The 20,057-nt window shown below is 39.9% G+C and overlaps 1 protein-coding gene across 2 annotated transcripts in view; it reads left to right on the top strand.

The window, feature by feature from the left end:
• The window catches only part of ITGAV (integrin subunit alpha V), an 88,370-nt gene that overhangs the window by 48,434 nt on the left and 19,879 nt on the right, over positions 1-20,057 (top strand). For both annotated transcript variants that reach the window (XM_055307863.1, XM_055307862.1), the window contains exons 13-17: positions 4,263-4,454; positions 6,774-6,819; positions 8,045-8,152; positions 10,378-10,436; positions 11,942-12,096. In XM_055307863.1, coding sequence (XP_055163838.1) covers positions 4,263-4,454; positions 6,774-6,819; positions 8,045-8,152; positions 10,378-10,436; positions 11,942-12,096 — 560 coding nt within the window. The remainder of the gene's footprint in view (positions 1-4,262; positions 4,455-6,773; positions 6,820-8,044; positions 8,153-10,377; positions 10,437-11,941; positions 12,097-20,057) is intronic.

The following is a 20,057-nucleotide window of genomic DNA, read 5'->3' as shown; positions in this document are numbered from 1 at the left end:
TTCCTACTTTTAAAGCCCTGACTTTGTTGTGACATCTAAGAAATTCAGAAGGAGGCCATAACTTCCCTTCTGGGGGGCAAGTAAAAAATATGAGTTCATTGTTTTATAATAGCCCTATTTAACAAGTTATTTTTATTTTTATTTTTTTTAAGATATTTATTTACGAGAGAGAGAGAGAGAGAGAGAGAGAGAGAGAGAGAGGCAGAGACACAGGCAGAGGGAGACGCAGGCTCCACGCAGGGAGCCCGATGTGGGACTCGATCCCGGGACTCCAGGATCACGCCCTGGGCCAAAGGCAGGTGCTCAACCGCTGAGCCACCCGGCCGTCCCTAACAGTTTATTTTTATTTTATTTTTTAAAGATTTTACTTATTTATTCATGAGAGACAGAGCAGGAGAGGCACACTTATCAAGACTTTTTAGAAGAAATACCTGTTACAAAACCCGCTGGAGATCAGAGTAGAGAGCTGGACTGTTGGGTTTTCAGATAATCGATAATACATAGGTGCGCCCCTTAGGATATAAAGAAAGCTATAAATTAAAGAGAAAACTTCAAAAATATGGCTGACTCGTGAGCCTTCCAAGCAGCAGTAGAGAAGGAAAACATGTTTTAGGCTTCGAGACCACTGCACTCCCGCCTGCAGGGTCGTTTTATGTCATGCGCCGGAAGGGTCATTTCTGAGACTGACCCTGGATGCATCTAGGGTGAAAACCACCTACAAGGACATCATGCCCCCTCAAGTAGAGCCCTGAGGACTTTTACCTCCAAGAGAACATGAATCAGATGTAAAGTTTAAAATAGAACTTGAAAACAACAGTATGGGGGCACCTGAGTGGCTCAGGGGTCGAGCGTCTGCCTTTGGCCCAGGTTGTGACCCCAGGGTCTTGGGATCGAGTCCCGCATGGGGCTCCTTGCAGGGAGCCTGCTTCTCCCTCTGCCTGTGTCTCTGCCTCTCTCTGTGTCTCATGAATAAATAAATTCTTAAAAAAAAAAAAAAAAAAGAAAGAAAGAAAGAAAGAAAGAAAGAAAGAAAGAAAGAAAGAAAGAAAGAAAGGAAAACAGCCGAGAACAGGCTGAGCTGTTACTTGTTGGTCACAAGACCATGCAGAAAACTTAGGGCCAAGTTTCAGGTTCTGTCTTGAGTAAACACACCAAATTCCTCGCGTCCGTCCATCTGTGGGTTTTCCGGGAGATGTTGGGCATGTTTGCCGTTGCTTTGTCTTAAGGGTGTTTCAGCCACTTATTTAAAGGAAGTCTCCTCAGTGCCATGATCCGGCCTGTGTCCCTCTCTGCTCCCTGTATTTCCATCAAAACGTGCAATCTGTGAGCGCAGTGATTATGTCACCAGCAGATTAAAAAATACTGAAGTCTTACAAAGATTTTTACGAACAGATTCTACTTCTAGAAATGGAGAGCAGAGAGGATGATTTTTTTTTCTTTCTTCCCGAGTTTCTCCTGGAGTCTTACTGGCCCAGATGCTGGTTGTGAACGATCTGAGCCGTCTTTATGGAACTATTCATATGCACTTGCAGGTTATATGTATGTACAGTTGACACACGTAGAGCGGACTGTTCATTACAGTCCAGACCATGACGTTAGTTGAAACTGGCTGACGTTCACCCTTTGGATTGCCATCGTCCTCTAGGCCCCCCTTCCTACCCACACCCACTAGGAATCCCTGGGGGTCACCACGAGGGACACCAAAAACAGTCACGCTATGTCCTACAATCACGTGCAGTTTTTGTCAGCACCCCTCTCCCCACAACTCAGAAAGAGGGAAGAAGCACCGAAAATAAAACCTGAAATAATCAAAGGAAGCAATCAGTTGAGTGAAAAGGTAGGACTTTCCGGACTGGACACATGCCAGCCAAGAGAGAAGGTGATTAGAATGTGTAAAATAATGAGAAGTCTAGAAAAGTCAAAGATGATTTTTGTTAGACGGTTTCTCAGCACAGGGGTTGCCTTCTCTTAGGAAATTAATCTATATATATATAAAATATATAAATTTATATTATCGTATAAATAGATTCTTCATGCTTATGTCAAGCTAGAAGTCATGCTTACCTTTGACACTTAAAAGAAGAACTCTTACATGATTTAAATACTATTTTTTTTTTAAAGAGTAGCACGTTCGTTGGTGCTTGCTGTAGGCCATTCTGAGGGATGCAGATGGGAGGATACGTTAGAGCCCATCCGTGTCCCCTGGGAGTTCAGCATCACTAGGGGCCACTTTCACGTAAGCAAGTGCATGTTAGAATGCAGTCCTCGCAGTGTTTGAGAGGCTCCTGGGCATGATGGACAATCGTCCCACTAAGAGGTGATCCGGGTGTCGCCGACGGCCCAGGGGATACAGCACGGAGGAGGCTAGATGAGTGTAACCGAGGCAGTTTGGAACGGCTGCGCACATAGGGACTGTCCCAGGGTGCCACGCTTCCCTGCTCTTGGGAAAGCTACGCTCTGTGGAGAAGTCAGAGAGTAAGCATTTAATGGGGGACATTGAGACGGTGATAAAAGCTGTAGGTTAAAACAAAGCCCCTCCAAAAAAAAAGAAACAAAAAACAAAACAAAAAAAAGGGCAGGTTAGTGTGAGAGTGTGGAGACCCCGCAAGTGAGAGCGCTTGGGGTCATGGTCAAGGGAAAGGCCCCTCCCATTAGATGACATTTCATCTCGGTTTGGGAGCAAAGCTTGTTGAGAAGCCCTGGGGCAAGGGCTGCTACAGCAGAGGGAGCAGCAGGTAGGAACCCGAAGATGGGAGGTAGCTTGGCGTGGTCACGGAGCAGAGGAGGAGACTGGGACTGATGATAGGAAGGGCGATTGAGGCTAGAATGGGGGGTGGGGGGCGGCAGGGAGCAGCGGGGGAGCAGCAGAGTCAGGTAGTAATGGGCGGGTCTGCAGAAAGCAGGTGACAGGACCCTAACGGTCGGCAGCTGTGAGCAGAGTGGATTTTAGGGGCAAGAACAGAAGTGGGAGCCACTTGGAGCCACTTAGGTGGCTTTAGGGTCCCAGAGGAAGGAGGACACTGGCCTGGCTAGGACGGCATCCACAGATAGGCGAAGGGACATATTTATAATATACTTCAGAATTAGGAAAAGTCATAGTGATCTTTTCCTTTTTTTTTTTAAATTTCAAACTTCTTATTTGTTTGTGTTATTTTAATACAAAGTGGAGCAAGATCGAGATGAAGTCATAACTTTCCAAGCCAGGCTGGCTTCTGCTTCAAGAAACAAAAAACCATGCACCTCTAAATGAACTAGAATTCTGAGAGCTGGAGTGAACCTTGGGTGAATCTTGGGACTCATCCCCGTCTTTCCACTTCAAGGATGAGGCATTTTGAGGTGTCCTGAAAGGTTAAGTGATTTGCCCAGAGTCAGACCCAGAATACCTGTCTGCCTTCCAGGTTCATGTCCTCTCCACACAGTTTTGTTTGAATCTCCTTGAATTAGGTTGTTGCTTTTGAATAAAGAATATGCTACTACGCTTTGAACCAGTGTTTATTGCGGTGAGTGGGCCGTATGGATATAGGTTTCCCCCTGCTATCCGGACATAGAGCCTTCCTGTGAAACCTCACAAGCTGGGGATCCCCCAGGGGATGGAGCCCGCGTCATCAGGCCCCCTGCTCCGCAGGGAGCCTGCTTCCCCCTCGCCCCGGCCCCTCCGCCTCCGCCTCGCACATGCATTCTCTCTCTCTCTCTCTCTCTCAAAAAAAATAGATAAAAACTTAAAAAAAAAAGAGAGAGAGAGAAAACATTCATAAGTAGAAGTGATGTAAAGTGAAGAAGCAACTCTCAGGCTCTTGTGATACCTCGGACACGTCTTGCACAAAATGAGATAAAGCGCAGATGCTCACGCCGCCAGTTCTGTGCTGGTTTGGGCTGAGATGCTGGGTGCAGTTCTGGGGAACGGAGCCTGTGGGCGCCACTCTTGCCCTTTTGGGTGCGCACAGCCTCCACCGGGGTTCATTTTTTGCAAAAACAGATGCTGAGCGCTAATTCTGCTTTTCTTGGTAAAAGCGGATCCTCTTCAGATTTCTTTCAGGCAGCAAGGACAGGTCCTAATGCAGGTCTTACCTAACAGCGACTGGGTGTAGGGGGGAGACCTTAGGAAAGCAGAAGATCCCTGCATTTAGGCCTTTGCCGTGTAGATAAGTACTAACACCACTTTCTGTTCTTGCCCCCCCTCCTCCTTACTTTTCCTCCTCCTTCCCCTTCTCCTCCTCATTTCTCTCCAAACCCCCCCTCTCCTCCTTTTCTTCCCCCCACAGATATTGCGATTGCCGCACCGTATGGGGGTGAAGATCAGAAGGGACTTGTTTATATTTTCAATGGAAGACTAACAGGCTTGAACGCAGTTCCATCCCAAATCCTGGAAGGGAAGTGGGCTGCCCGGAGCATGCCGCCCAGCTTCGGCTACTCAATGAAAGGAGCCACGGACATAGACAGAAATGGATATCCAGGTGCTTTGCTAGGGAAACATAAACGTTCCTTAGGTTTTCCAGGCCCGAAGCACATAGTTGTAGTTACCGCTCACCTGATGGAGGTTATGAGTCATTTCGGGGACATAGTTCAGGTGTTGTTTATACCTGCTGTGCTGAAGGCCCAGCTCTTATCACTGAAGCAAAGACCAGTCTACTTGTTGGGAATTTCCAGTGTGACCCACGCCCTCTACGTTTCGCCTTTTGTCCTGAAGTCTGTAACGCGCTGCGCCGTCAGAGAAAAATGTTGCAAAATGAGCTCGAAATGTTGAAAAATGAGCTCGAAACAAACGCTGAATAGTCATTCTAACTTTTTAAAGTGTCTTTTTTGTTGGTTTGTTTTTAATGGTCTAGCATTTTCACGGGCTTGATGAATCATAGTGATTTAAACAAAAAAAAAAAAATGCATTATCGCATGTGATTCTCCCGGGAAGGCCGGTGAGGACTCTAGGCCAGCCCAGCTCCTTATTGCATCCTGTGACGGATGAGAAAAGAAACCGAAGAAGGGGATTTGTCCGAGGTGGTTGCCGGTTGGTTTGAACCAGCACAGGAAGGGAGGCCTTTTCCTAGCGCTTATATACTTTGGCACATTATGATGGATCTGGATCAGAACGGGTCCATTCTTTCAACGAAATATAATGCGGAAGATTTGGGTTACGTTTATTGTTGAAACCGCTCATTTGAGCCCAATATCCAAATGTGTTGAAATGCTTTGGGAAATAGGACAGAAAGTTGATTCTTACCTGTTAGTGTTATTTCAAGAGATCTTTTGGTTATTAATGCAGTATAGTTGTCTTAGAAATTTTAGAAAATAAAAAAAAGAAATTTTAGAAAATACAACAAAGTATATCTTCCAATCATTTTTCCAATGCATCCACACAGTATTTTTTTTTTTTTAGCAAAATAGAGGTATGCTTTAGGCACCAATAATAGCATATTTTATTCACTTAAAGTCAAGAATCTTCCCCTGTATTATTCATGATTCTTCTAAACATGAGTTTTATATTTTCCCTTCTATCAAATGTCTGTATCTGTGTCTTATTTAACTTTATTTTGGGGCATTTATATCCTTGCATGTAATTCCAGTGCATACCTCTGATTATTTCCTTAGGACAGAGTTCTAGAATCCTGAGTCAAAGATAGGCACTTTTTTAAAAAGTCTGTTGAAATGTATGGTCAAGTTACAATCCCGCTACTTCCAAAAGATTTTGCAACTTTTTAAAGCACTCACCAGAGTGATCATCACCCAGACATTTGTGCCTATAGTGAGGGTCATCTGTTGTTTCTTTTAAAATAACTTTAAATTATATGATAGGTGGAAAATGTTACTTTGTTCTACTTCATAGTTTTAATCAGGGAGGGTAAGCATTTTTATTTTATATGTATATATAAAAGCATTTATATATATAATATATATATAATTTTATATATATATATATATATATATTCCGTGAATTTCTTTTTACTTTTTTTTTTTGCTTATTTCTATTGGAATGTTATTTTTCTTATTTTTTTCTTTAAACTTGTGGCAGTGCCTTAAATATTGAAGATTCTAACTCCTTAACATATATATATTATATATATAAATATACATATACATTTCTGTTTGTAATGTTTGCTTTTTGCGCATAAAGGAATTCTTAATTTTTATGGAACCCAATCTATGGATCTTTATGATTTCTCATGTACTTTTCTGCTTAGAAAGGGTTTCCTCAGACTTACCCTGGGTATGCTACGAGATGGAGCTCTTCTTTCATTTTTTTCTTGATTGCAAACCCGTTGTACCAGCTACATTTAAAAATTAATGCATTGTTCATTTGAATGCTGCCAGCTATCATTCTAAGTATTGTGCATATATGTAATGTGCTTTTTTGGTTCTGTTTTGTTTTTGAAACAAAGTGAAAAATATTTATAATGAAATTTAAATTTATAATGAATTTTACAATGAGACTGTAAAATCCCCAGGCACCTCTATAAAACTTCTTCCTTTGAGGGGCATACGTATTTGAGTTCTATGCATTTCCTTATTGTTGCTTATGTTTATAAAGTTTTCGTTAAAAAGGTACTTGTCTACCAGATGAACGATTAGCTTTATGATGAGTGTTTGCCATTTGATGACCTCTTAGAGTTTTCATATAGGCTTTTGCCTTATAGATATTATCTTACAACCACTTAATGAAGAATAGTTTTGAAACTATGTCTAAGTCTTTCTTGCATGCACTGAAAGTTTCATAGAATGGTGTGTGAATTTAAAAAAGCATTATTGATTATTAATAACATGTTTTTCTCCTCTCTTTTAAGACTTAATTGTAGGCGCTTTTGGTGTAGATAAAGCTGTGTTATACAGGTGAGCATGATTCTATACTCGGTAATATAGGAATATTCTGAATTATTTGACAGGGAAATCTCAAAGAAGAGAGATGGAGAGATTTTTTTTTTTTAATTTGGAAAAGCATTCAGATTTTTCCCTCTTGGTTCTTTAAATTATGTTCAATATATTCTCCTGTTTTAAATCTCTCTTTAAAATTTACATGAGTTTACATTCTCTTCTAAAGAGGCAAGAAATAAACTTGGTGTTTATGCCCCAGCATTCTGTGACCACAGGGGCAGTATGTAATGACTCCCCAAATCCCTATTTTTATTATTAGAGCAATATGTATAAATCCACATACCTGTATTTCTCAGCTTCATCCATGTTCCCGATTATTTATATTTAACCAATTCCTCATGCTTTAGGCTATCATCTGGAATCCCAAGTAGGTTACACTTCCATGGGCTGTGTTTATATTGTGCCAGGATAACCAACATTCGTTCTGTGTAATGGAATTTGTATTGGTCAGCTCGAGACCACCTGTGTGTCCATATAGATTCCAGGATTGATCCTGGGAAGAAAATAGTATATTTCTTATACAGGGTTTAAATCTTTGCATCTGAACTTTGGAAGACTATTTTAATTTATTATTTCGGGTTTTCAAAATGGTCATCAAAGAATTAATCATGCGTGTTGTAAATACTCAAATAGTACAGAAAGGGCATAAACAAAACAACACGCTTTATCTCATGCCGGTCACTGGTTTACGGGTATATACACCACCAGAAACAGTCCGTGCACTCAAAAAGTAGATGTGTGGGGGTGTGCATCCTTTGTACATCACGGTTTATATTTTCTCTCATATAAAAATTACATGTTGGATGTATCTTAGAGATGAACTGACTTCCCCACGGTGGACATATGTCACTCCTCTCCTCTCCCGGATTGTGTTGCATCACGGAGAGCCCCACAACACGTTGGGCCATCCTGCTCGGGTGGACTGACCGCAGATCCGGTGGCCGGTTGTCCGGGTTTGCCTGGAACTGAGGGATTTGCCAGGTCATGGGATTTCCAGTGCTAAGCCACAGGCCCCGGCAGACAGGAGTACTGGGCCACTCTCTGTGCAGCTGGTTTTTATTTTTGCTACGATAAAGAGTGCTTTCGTGGACATTGCACTTGCATATGTGGTGAATGTAAACCTAAGGTGTTTAGGTCAACAGACATTTCAAATAACTTTTTTTCTTTTCTTTTTTTACACCAGAGCCAGACCAGTTATAACCGTCAATGCTGGCCTTGAAGTATACCCTAGCATTTTAAATCAAGACAATAAAACCTGCCCACTCCCTGGGACAGAGCTCAAAGTTTCCTGGTAAGGGCATTGGGCTAATAATAGTTATTATTGTGATTATTGTTGCAGTCATTTTGAAAACAATTGAAAATGGGGTGGGGGGGGACCTGACATATTACTAAAACAGTTTCTGTGAGTATCCTCTCTTTTTGTAGGTTGGATTATGGAAATATTATTGCAAAGTAGATAAGTAGAAGTCTCTAGAAATATGCTGCAAACTAGTATGAACTTCATTTTTAAAAAATGATGCATGCTCAGTGAATATATTCAAAAAGAAGAAAAAGCTCATAAGATCTGATAACTCATTTATATTTAAGTCTAAACAGGCCTATGAACATATTAATTTTTAAAAGATATGTTGGGACTCCTGGGTGGCTCAGCGGTTTAGCGTCTGCCTTGGGCTCAGGGAGTGATCCCGGGGTCCTGGGATCGAGTCCCGCATCGGGCTCCCTGCAGAGAGCCTGCTTCTCCCTCTGCCTGTGTCTCTGCCTCTCTCTGTATCTCTCATGAATAAATAAATAAAACCTTTTAAAAAATATATGATCTTTTCCTGATTTAGTATCTGTGAATAGCTAGCTGTCTGAAAAATATTACATATATTAAATATATATTATAAGTAATATATTACTAGTATAATATACTTATTCTTCTAATTATTCCTTTATTAATTTCTAAAGAAAAATATAAAGTTTTTGGTAAGTTTAATGTCTGAATTCTTTCCTAGCCCAGTATTTCTCAATTCTCCATTATTTGCATGCTATTTTTTGCTACATTATATGATTTTTAGTATATTTTCATCCTACCTATATGTATAATTTTTTAAAGTTTTTTTCTTCCTCTTCTTTTTTTTTTTTTTAAGCCCATCATGGGGCTTGAACTCATGACCCTAAGATCAAGACCTGAGTTGAGATGGAGAGTTGGACACTTAACTGACTAAAACTACCCAGGCACCCTTACAGTATTTTTTCTTTAAATTGATTAATATTTTACTTAAAAACATTTTAAAATAAGCTAGAGAAACCCAGCATCTTTCTCATACATGTCAAAATAAGGATAAGATTAAGAAAAATCTTGACCCATTTATTACTAAAAATGCCATGAGTACCTCACTCTGGGGAACATGGTTCTTTATGTTCCTGGTTACATGGAGAAATCAGGGATCTTCTGACAAATGCAGGGTGGAATGATTGGAAGCTGGGGAGATTTTACTTCAGAGGAACTAATGAAAAAATATTTTTCCTGATTTTGTTTTTGAATTACATAGTTACTAAAAACGTTTTTCACAATTTTATTTCTTTCATTGGCTTGCATTAAAAACTTACTAACATTTTATCCTAATTTATATTGATTGGCAGTGAGGTTGTTTTCAGATTTCGGCTTTAAGTTTTACTGTCTTTCTTCCCTTTACTTTGCATACCCTTGTGAAGTTGCTAATAATAATTTAAAATTTTGCTAATAATTCAAAGGTTTCGAAGACACTGAGCAGTAGCTTTCATATGTTTTTGATTATGGCACGTAGTATGAAATACATTTTGCATCATGAGCCAGTAAAAACATGTATGTAATTAAAAGTTCCATGAAATCCTACGCTTCAGTCAATTTTATTTATTTGGTTTATTTTTAAGATAGTGGCTAACCCAACCCATTAAACTAATTTCATGACCCATTAATAAAATGTGAAAAACACTCTTCTAGAGGAACTTTCTAATTAAAGGAAGCTTTGATGGGGCTTTTTAGTAAATGAGATGTTATTAAAGATTTTATTTATTCATGAGAGACAACAGAGCGAGGCAGAGACACAGGCAGAGGGAGAAGCAGGCTCCATGCAGGGAGCCCTATGTGGGACTCGATCCCAGGACCCCGGGGTCACGCCCTGAACAGATGCTCAACCACTGAGCCACCCAGACGTCCCAATGAGATGTTATTTTGAACCTGGTCTGCCCTTTTCCTCCTTGAGATTTATCAGTAGGTTCTCTAAACATGAGAAGAGGTTAGAAGATTTCTTTTTCTTTTTTTTTTTTTTTTACCATCAAGGTACCATGAAAGGAAATGTGCTTAAATTACTGAAGCATGAGTTAGGTTATTCTGTGTAGTTTCATATTTCATGAATAATATTAAGACATGAGAGATATAGAAGGCTTCACTATGTAAACTATGTATTAGAAATGTGAGATTTAGGGGTGATATTCAAAACTTTGTCTAAACTGGATTATAGGATTTGTTAATATATTTTTATTTTCCTACAGTTTTAATGTCAAGTTCTGTTTAAAGGCAGATGGCAAAGGAGCACTTCCCACGAAACTTAGTAAGTATTCTGTGGAAAAATCCTGTAATGATTTTGCATATATAGCACTCAAAGTGTTTTAAGATACCTGAATAGTCAAATAGTTGTTATTGTTGTTTTTTATTTTGATATTTGTGCTTAAAGACACTTAACATTGCAACATAATTACCTTGTTGACTCTTAAGTTAATTCAGATACAATACATATTTACTGACAATGTGAACAGAACAGCCCCCACGGAATGGTAAATGCGGCCTTCAGAACGTTAAACAATTACAATGAGAGATAAATGAACTCTAGGGTAAATGAGTATCATTGTTTATAAATAGATGCCCTACTGAAGAGTTGGTATTTTCTTCCTTGGAGAAGTCCCCAGCAATCTCAGGAGTAGGGAGGGGTGCTCTAGACACAGTGGAAGACGTTTGGGCCACTAAATTTAAACCACTTGGCAAACTCCTGACTTGACTCCTCCTTTCCAAAACCCGGTTTATGTGGTCCAGAGAGCAGGGTGGGAGAGCTAAGTGACTGTCGCCAAGATTTGTCATTATGTCCGTGACAAGTGCTGAGAGGTAACGGTAGAGCAGGGGAAGAGGACTGCGTCTTGTTGGGTAAGTGTTTGTGCGTGGAATATCAGAGAGAGGAGCAAGGCAAGGTGTCACTGGAAGGTGACTTTTCAGGAAAGACCTGAAGGAGATGAAGGAGCGAGGGGATGTCTGGAGGGTATTTTGCACGGAGAAAATGACAAGTTCAGGGGGCCTGAGGCAGGTGTGTGCTTAGTGTGTTTGAGAAACACAAGGAGGGCAGAGTGGGGGCGTGGACTACAGCTGGAAGCAAAATCACCCTGCATTCTCACCCACGTTGACGTGAAGTCCAACATTTAGAGAAACTTGGTTTTAAGGTCTGCACTCTTACCCACTTGGAAGAAACTACTTAGAGAAGAACTGAGTCTTAGAAGGAACTCACCCTAACAGATGTGCGTCAGCCTGTGGATTGCACATTCCTTTTAAGATCGTTCTTGATCCAGTCAACTTTGCTTCATGAGGGACATATATATTTATCTGACCATCTGATATGGTGGCTTCATTATAAGTAGTAGTTGCAGGTGATACAAACTGTTTATTCATCCTTGTGTTTAATAAAATGGCATGGGTGCATATTAGCGAGAAATTGCTGCTACTCAGGTTAACCGTGGAAGTCCTAATTCATGTACACTTCATGCCCCAAACTTCTTCCTCTCAGCTTAAATTAAAAGAAAAAAAAATTCCCTTTTATCTGGTAGTTATTTTACTACTATATTCTCTATTGTCTGCCTTAATATATGGCATTACTTTGGGGATCGTTGATTATTCTTAAATATTTATCCATAATTAATATGTTGTAGTCTTACTACATTATATAGACATTTTTAGTGAATTGCAAGGAAATTACTTCTTAAGCAATAAACATCTCTGTTTACATGAAAACTCTAGGTGTCTAGGACAGATAGGTGTCCATAAAGGTTGTTATATATCCTTTGGTTTGTATAGACTTCCAGGTGGAGCTTCTTTTGGATAAACTCAAGCAAAAAGGAGCAATTCGACGAGCACTATTTCTCCATAACCGGTCTCCAGGTCACTCTAAGAACATGACTATTTCAAGGGGAGGACAGATGCAGTGTGAGGAACTAGTAGCATATCTGCGGGTAAGAGATACTTTTCTGCTTCATTATCTTTTACTTTTTACTATGTTCTTGAAAATCTGTGTGATTTTCACTTTGTATAAATATTTTGGAATCAAATCACAAAGAAAACACGGAAGAATACACTTGAGGAAATCTGGCTTTTTAAAGTATCAGACCTGAGTAATGGATTTTTGTTCCTGGCAAACTGGATTTTCCAAATGACTGTTCTAAAATGGTGCTATTGAATAATTGTAACAAATACATTTCTTAAATATTGCTAGATTCTAAAGACATAAAAGGAATCTCCAGGGCCCAAGAAAATAAGTGAAAAGTTAAAAAACTACATTGGCAAAATTTGACTTATGAGTTGTATACAAAGATGTGAGCCAGAGCAGCAGGGAAAAGGATGAGCAGTAATTGCCAACCTCCACACAGGGATTCGGTCTCCCTCGGGGACTTTTGCAAGCTGGGGGGGGGGGGTCTGACTTGATGGCTACATAGGTCTAGACACTTGTTTGAGGCTAAAATGGCCCCAGGAAAAAGGTGTCTCCTAACTCCAGCAAAAGCAAAATGCTACGCCTATATGGAATAATCTAGTATGGGCCCCTCATGATTTCCACTGGTTAACTTAAGTGAAATATGAATTCATTAAAAAAAAAAGCATTATGAGGGAAAAATAGCACTAAACACACAAGGAAATAAGCCATTAGAAGAAACAACAAATTTTAAACCTGCAGAGGCATTAGATGTTTGAATTATCAGTTGCAAATATGAATTTTTATAAAATGTTTAAAGAGAGAATAAACCGTTTTAAAGAAAATACAGAAACATCAGTGAAGATTTAGAATACAACAAAAATAACAACCTCAATTTGATAGACCTGTATAGAATACAAAAATTGGCCATATATAGATCATAAAGGAATTGTAAACAAATTTCAAAAAGTTGGAATCTTAGAAAATACATTGTTTGATCATCGTGCAGTTTTCAGAAGGCAATAACAAAAAGATAAATTGGGAAGTAGGAATTGTGATTTTAAATAACATGGATCTAAAAAGAGATCATAATGGAAATTTACTTAGAAATGACTCACAATGAAAATTCTGTTTACTAAAATGTGTGGACTATCACAGAAGCAGAAAGTAAAGTAAATGTATAACCTTAAGTGCCGTTTAGCTTAAATGAAAGATAGATCAAGAAAAAAAAATTGAAGGAAAACAAAACAAATTTAACTCCATAAAATAAGGAATTGAAAGGGACATAGCAACATAAAGAAGAGATTACAGTAATAGAATATTCTAATAACCTTGTGCTAAGATGTAGAAAAACTTAAAAGCAAGGATATTCTTAGAAAATCATAACACAACTGCCATAAGAAATAGAAAATGTGAATAAACCATTTAACCATATAAACCATTTTAAAATAAAGTTGACAGGAATCTTTACACAAAGGAAACACAAGTCCCAGGGGGTGTTATAGGTGATATCTACCAAACTATGAAGAATGAGATATTCCGATATTAAGCTCTTGGAAGCAATAGAAGAATAGAAAATGTGTCCAACTTAATACTGTTCCTATGAAGCCAGTGTAATTGATACCCAGACTGGTGGAGGATAGTCTAAGTGGAATTTCATGCCAGTCTTTCAGAAAGACATAGACGTAAAATTAGTAAATCAAATATAGGCAAACTAAATCTTAAGAGTTCATAAACAAAAGATAAAATAAGTAGACCAATTTCGGTTTGTTCTAGGGTGGGTAAACTTTAAAAATATAGAAATATGACTTAACACATGAATACACTGAAGAAAAAAACAGGAACGTCTTAAATAAAGGAAAAGCTTTTGATTAATTTGATTTAAATCACTCTTCATGATTTCAGCAAGCTTCAAGTTGGTAGTTTTCCAAGATGGCGGAGGAGTAGGAGAGTAGATGGAGGAGAGTAGATGGAGGAGGAGTAGGAGTAGGAGAAGGGAATCTGAGGTGATATATGGGAAGATAAACTGCAGGGGGAGGGAGCCTGTATAAGCCAGCTCCTAGAAAGTGGTAGAGCAGCGGAGCACAAAACCAGAACTTTCAGAAGTCTGCTCTATGAGGGACATGCTGCCTGAAAGTTGCCCAGGTGGCGAAGTGGGATGGCATATTAGGTGGGACAGTGTGGTATCGGGATCCCTGGGGTCACAAAAAGAACAGGGGTGCCTGGGGGCAGCAGAGTTCCCAGGAATTGGAGCGGGGAAGGCAGCTGCAATCAGCGAGCCCAGGAGGGGGCCCTCAGCTCAGTGTGGCCATGAGCCATGAACTGAAGCACAGGCAGGTGACCACTCTCTGAGCTGAGGCCCAGAAAGCATAGAACCTTGGTGAGGCCCATTCCTCCCCAGAGAGGAACGGCACAGGTGCAGGCTGCAGGAGTCTGTAGGGTTTGGAGACCTGAGACAGAAATGCTTGGTCACAGGCTGGGTGAGCGTGATGTGCAGAAGGAGACCAAGGAGACAGGAGTGATTGACTGCTTTTCCCCGAGGGTGCACTGAGGAGTTGGGGCTCCTGGGGCTGCAGATTGGGAGGCCGCCATTTTCACTCTCATCCTCTAAAGCCACCTAGAGCAATCTGGGGCCTCTTACTTAGCCCTTCCTGGCAAAGTTGGTGCAGTTCTGCCCCGGGGCAAAGACGTCTGAGAACCAGCGCAGCGGGCCCCTCCCCAGGAGATCACCAAGGGCGTCTGGCTAAGCCTCAGTGTACTGATCCCACAGAACTGCAAAACTCCAGCCCTAAGGGAAGATTGCATGTAAAAGCCATGGGTTTTACTCTCATGATTCTGTAGACTTTCAATTTCTTTTTTTTTTTCTCTTTCCTTTACAACCAATTTCGTATTTTACTAACTCTTTTTTAAGTCTTTTTTAATTTTCATTTTTACACTTACATTCTATCCTTTCATTGTATTTGATTTTACTTTCATACGTATATTAAGTTTTCATTTCTTTACAGTTTTGGGATCTAGTTTTCTAACAAAGAGACCAAAATACACACAGGATCCAGTGTATTGCTCTGTTCCATTCCCCTATCTATATTTTCTCTTTCTCTTTTAAAAAAAATTATTTATTTATTCATTTATTTTTGATTTCAGGTCTTTTCTCATTTGTTTAGTGTATATTTCTCTACGGTCTTTGTTGCCATTTTAGTATTTTGTTCTCATTCACCTGTTCTTTGAACAGAATGACAAGATAGGAAAACTTAACCTCAGAAAAGACAGCAAGAGGCAATACTGACTGCCAGGGACCTACCTAATCAGTATGGACATAAGTAAGAGTAGGAACTAGAGTTCAGAATAACAGTTATAAGATACTAGCTGGGCTTGAAAAAAGCAGAAGAACTAGAGAATCCTTTTCGGGATAAATGAACTAAAATCGAATTAAGTTGAAATCAAAAGGCTATTATTGAGATGCAATAATATATAATCTAGCTGTTAGGATAAATGAGGCAGAAGAGAGAATAATGATCTAGAAGACAAAATGATGGAGAATAAAGAAGCTGAGAAAAAGACAAGATAAACAACTACTGGATCACAAGGGGAGAATTCGAGAGATAAGTGATGCCATAAAACAAAAAATTGGGATCCCAGAAGAGTAAGGGGAGAGAGAGGCAGATTATACTGGAGAACTTCCCTAATCTGGGGAAGGAAACAGGCATCCAAGTCTAGGAGGCACAGAGAATTCCCCTCAAAAATCAGTAAAAATAGGACAATGCACCAACACAGAATAGTGAAACTTGCAAATCTCAGAGACAAAGAGAAAATCTTGAAAGCAGCTCAGGGGAAAAAGAGGCCCATAACGTAAAAGAGTAAAAACATTAGACTGGCAGCAGCCCTGTCCACTCAGATTGAGTAGGCCAGGAAACACTGTCCAGTAGGCCAGGAAACACTGTCCTGATATATTCAGGTGCTACATGAGAAAAATACGCACCCAAGAATACTTTATCCAGCAAGGCTCTTATTCCAGATAGAAGGAGAGATAAAAAGCTTCCAGGACAAACAAAACTACAAGAACTTGTGATCACTAAACCAGCCCTACAAAAAATATTAAAAGGGATCCTTTAGCGAACAGAAAGCCCAAAAGTAACAGACCCGAAAGGAACAGAGACAACATACAGAAAGTGACTTTACAGGTAATGTGATGGCACTAAATTCATATCTTTCCATAGTTACTCTGAATATAAATGGCCTAAATGCTCCAATCAAAAGAGACAGCGTATCAGATTGGATAAAAACACCACATCCATCGATATGCTTTCTGCAAGAGACTCATTTTAGACCCAAAGACACCTCCAGATTTAAAGTAGAGTGGAAAACCATTTATCATGCTAATGGACATCAAGAGAAAGCTGAGGTGGCAGTGGTTCTATCAGACAAATTAGATTTTAAACCAGAGACTCTACTAAGAGATGAGGAAGGACTCTATGTCATAATTGAAGGGTCTATCCAACAAGAAGGTCTAACAATTGTAAATATTTATGCGCCTGACATGGGAGCCGCCAATTATATAACCCAATTAGTAACAAAATTAAACACGCTGATAATAATACAGGAATGGTAAGGGACTTTAACACCCCACTCACTGCAGTGGACAGATCATCTGAGCAGAACAACAAGGAAACGGGGGGCTTTGAATGACACACTGCACCAGATGGACTTCACAGATAAACTCAGAGCATTCCATCCTAAATCAGCAGAATGCACATTCCTCTCAAGTGCAAGTGGAACTTTCTCCAGAATAGATCACATACTGGGTCACAGATCAGGTCTCACCCAGGACCAAAAGATTGGGATCGTTCCCTGAATATTTTCAGACCACGATGTTTTGAAACTGGAACTCAACTGCAAGAGGAAGTTTGGAAAGAACTCAAATACATGGAGGTTAAAGAGCATCCTACTAAAGAATGAATGGGTCAACCAGGAAATTAAAGAATAATTTAAAAAAAACATAATGGAAACAAATGAAAATAAAACTATTCTAAACCTTTGGGATGCAGCAAAGTTGGCCCTAAGAGGCAAGCATGTAGCAATATAAGCCTTTGTCAAGAGAAAAGAAAGATCTCAAATACATGACCTAATCTTATACTAAAGAAGCTGGAAAAAGAACAGCCAATAGAGCTTAAACCCAGCAGGAGAGAGAAGTAATAAAGATGAGAGCAGAAATCAATGAAATAGAAACCAAAAGAAAAGTAGAACAGATGGATGAAACTAGGAGCTGGTTTTTTGAAAGAATTAGTAAGATGGATAAACCCCTGGCCAAACTTCCCAAACTATTGTAAGAACATATTCTGAGCAACATAGGGAACAAATTAGGTAATCTGGAAGAAATAGATGCATTCCTAGAGATGTATAAACCACCAAAACTGAAGCAGGAAGATAGAAAACCTGAATAGAGCCATAACCAGTAAGAAAATTGTAGTAATAATAAAAAAATCTACCAGCAAACAAGAGTCCAAGGTCAGACGGTTTTCCAGGGGAATTCTGCCAAACATTTAAGGAAGAATTAATACCTTTTCTTCTGAAGCTATTTCAAAAAATAGAAATGGAAGGAAAACTTGCAAACTCTTTTCTATGAGGCCAGCATTACTTTGATCCCCTAACCAAAGACCTCACCAAAAGGAAGAATTACAGACCAATATCCCTGATGAACACGGATGCCAAAATTTTCATCAAGATACTAACCAGGGGCAGCCCTGGTGGCTCAGCGGTTTAGCGCCACCTTTGGCCCAGGGCATGATCCTGGAGACCCAGGATCAAGTCCCATGTCGGGCTCCCTTCGTGGAGCCTGCTTCTCCCTTTGCCTGTGTCTCTGCCTCTCTCTCTCTCTGTCTCTCATGAATAAATAAATAAAATCTAAAAAAAAAAAAGATACTAACAAGTAGGATCTAAGAGTACATTAAATGGATTATTCTTCACCACAACCAAGTGGGATTTATTCCTGGGCTGCAAGGGTGGTCCAACATCTGCAAATCAATAAATGTGATACACGGACATTAACAAAAGAAAGGACAAGAACTGTATGATCCTCTCAATAGAAGCAGAAAAAACACTTGACAAAATACAGCAGCCATTCTTGATTAAAACTCTTCACAGTGTAGAGCAAACATACCTCAATATGATAAAAGCCATTTATGAAAAGCCCATAGTGAATATCATTTTCAATGGGGAAAAACAGAGTTTTTCCCCTAAGGTCAGGAACAAGGTAGGGATGTCCACTCTCATCTCACTGCTGCTGTTCAGCCCAGTCCTAGAAGTCCTAGCCTCAGCAATCAGACAGACAACAACAACAACAACAAAAAGCATCCCAGTTTGCAAAGTAGTAGTCAAACACTCACTCTTCACAGATGAAATGATCCTGTATATGTGTAAAATCCAAAAGACACCACCCCAAAATTACTAGAACCATACAAGAATTCAGCAAAGTGACAGGATACAAAATCAATGGCCAGAAACCAGTGGCATTTCTATACACTAACAATGAGACTGAAGAAAGTAATTAAGGAGTTAATCCCACTTACAACTGCACCCAAAAGCATAAGATACCTAGAAATAAAGCTAACCAAAGAGGCAAAGGACCTGTACTCAGAAAACTATACAACACTTATGAGAGACATTAAGGAAGACACGAAGAGATGGAAAAACGTTCCATGATCACCGATTGGAAGAATAAATATTGTTAAGATGTCAGTGCTACCCAGAACAATCTACACATTCAATGCAAGCCCTGTCAAAATACCGTTAACTCATTTCACAGAGCTGGAACAAAAAAATCCTAAAATTTGTATGAACCAGAAAAGACCCTGAATAGCCAAAGGAATGTTGAAAAAGAAAACCAAAGCTAGCGGCATCATAATTCCAGACCTCAGGCTTTATTACAAAGCTGTGATCATCAAGACACTGTGGCACTGGCACAAAAACAGACGCAGAGATCAATGGAACAGAACAGAGAACCCAGAAATGGACTCACAACTTTATGGTTAACTCATCTTCAACAAAGCAGGAAAGACTTTTTCCAATGGAAAAAAGTCTCTTCAACAAGTGGTGTTGGGAAAATGGAACAGCCCCATGTAAAAGGAAACTGGACTGTTTCCTCACTCCATACCCAAAAATAGACTCAAAATGAATGAAAAACCTAAATATGAGACAGGAATCCATCAAAATCCTAGAGGAGAACACAGGCAGCAATCTCTGTGACCTCAGCTGTAGGTCTAGGAAGACCTCTTCCTAGACAGATCTCCAAAGGCAAGGGAAACAAAGGCAAAAATGAACTACTGGGACTTAAGATACAAAGCTTCTGCACAGCAAAATAAACAGTCAACAAAACTAAAAGACAACCTACAGAATGGGAGATGATATTTGCAGATGACCCATCAGATAGATAAAGGGCTAGTGTCCAAGATCTATAAAGAACTTATTAAACTCAACACCCAAGAAACAAACAATTCAGCCATGAAATGAGCAGAAGACATGAACAGGCATTTCTCCAGAGAAGACCTACACATGGCCAACAAGCACATGAGAACATGCTCCGCATCACTGGCCATCAGGGAGATACAGATCAAGACCACCATGGGATCCCACCTCACACCAGTGAGAATGGGGAAATTTAACAAGGCAGGAAACCACAAATGTTGGAGAGTATGTGGAGAAAGGGGAACCTTCTGCATTCTCGGTGGGAATGTGAACTGGTGCAGCCACTCTGGAAAACTGTGTGGAGGTTCCTCAAAGAGTTAAAAATAGACCTGACCTATGACCCAACAATTGCACTGCTGGGGATTTACCCCAAAGATACAGATGCAGTGAAACGCCGGGACACCTGCACCCCGATGTTCACAGTGGCAGTGTCCATAATGGCCACACTGTGGAAGGAGCCTCGGTGTCCATCGACAGACAGATGAATGGGTAAAGGAGATGTGTTACACCATGTACTACTACCAGCCCGCAAAAAAAATGAAATCT

This window comes from Nyctereutes procyonoides, unplaced genomic scaffold, assembly GCF_905146905.1.
Source record: "Nyctereutes procyonoides isolate TBG_1078 unplaced genomic scaffold, NYPRO_anot_genome, whole genome shotgun sequence".
In the NCBI taxonomy this organism is placed as follows: Eukaryota; Metazoa; Chordata; class Mammalia; order Carnivora; family Canidae; genus Nyctereutes; species Nyctereutes procyonoides.
This window is presented reverse-complemented; position numbering and strand designations above follow the sequence as displayed.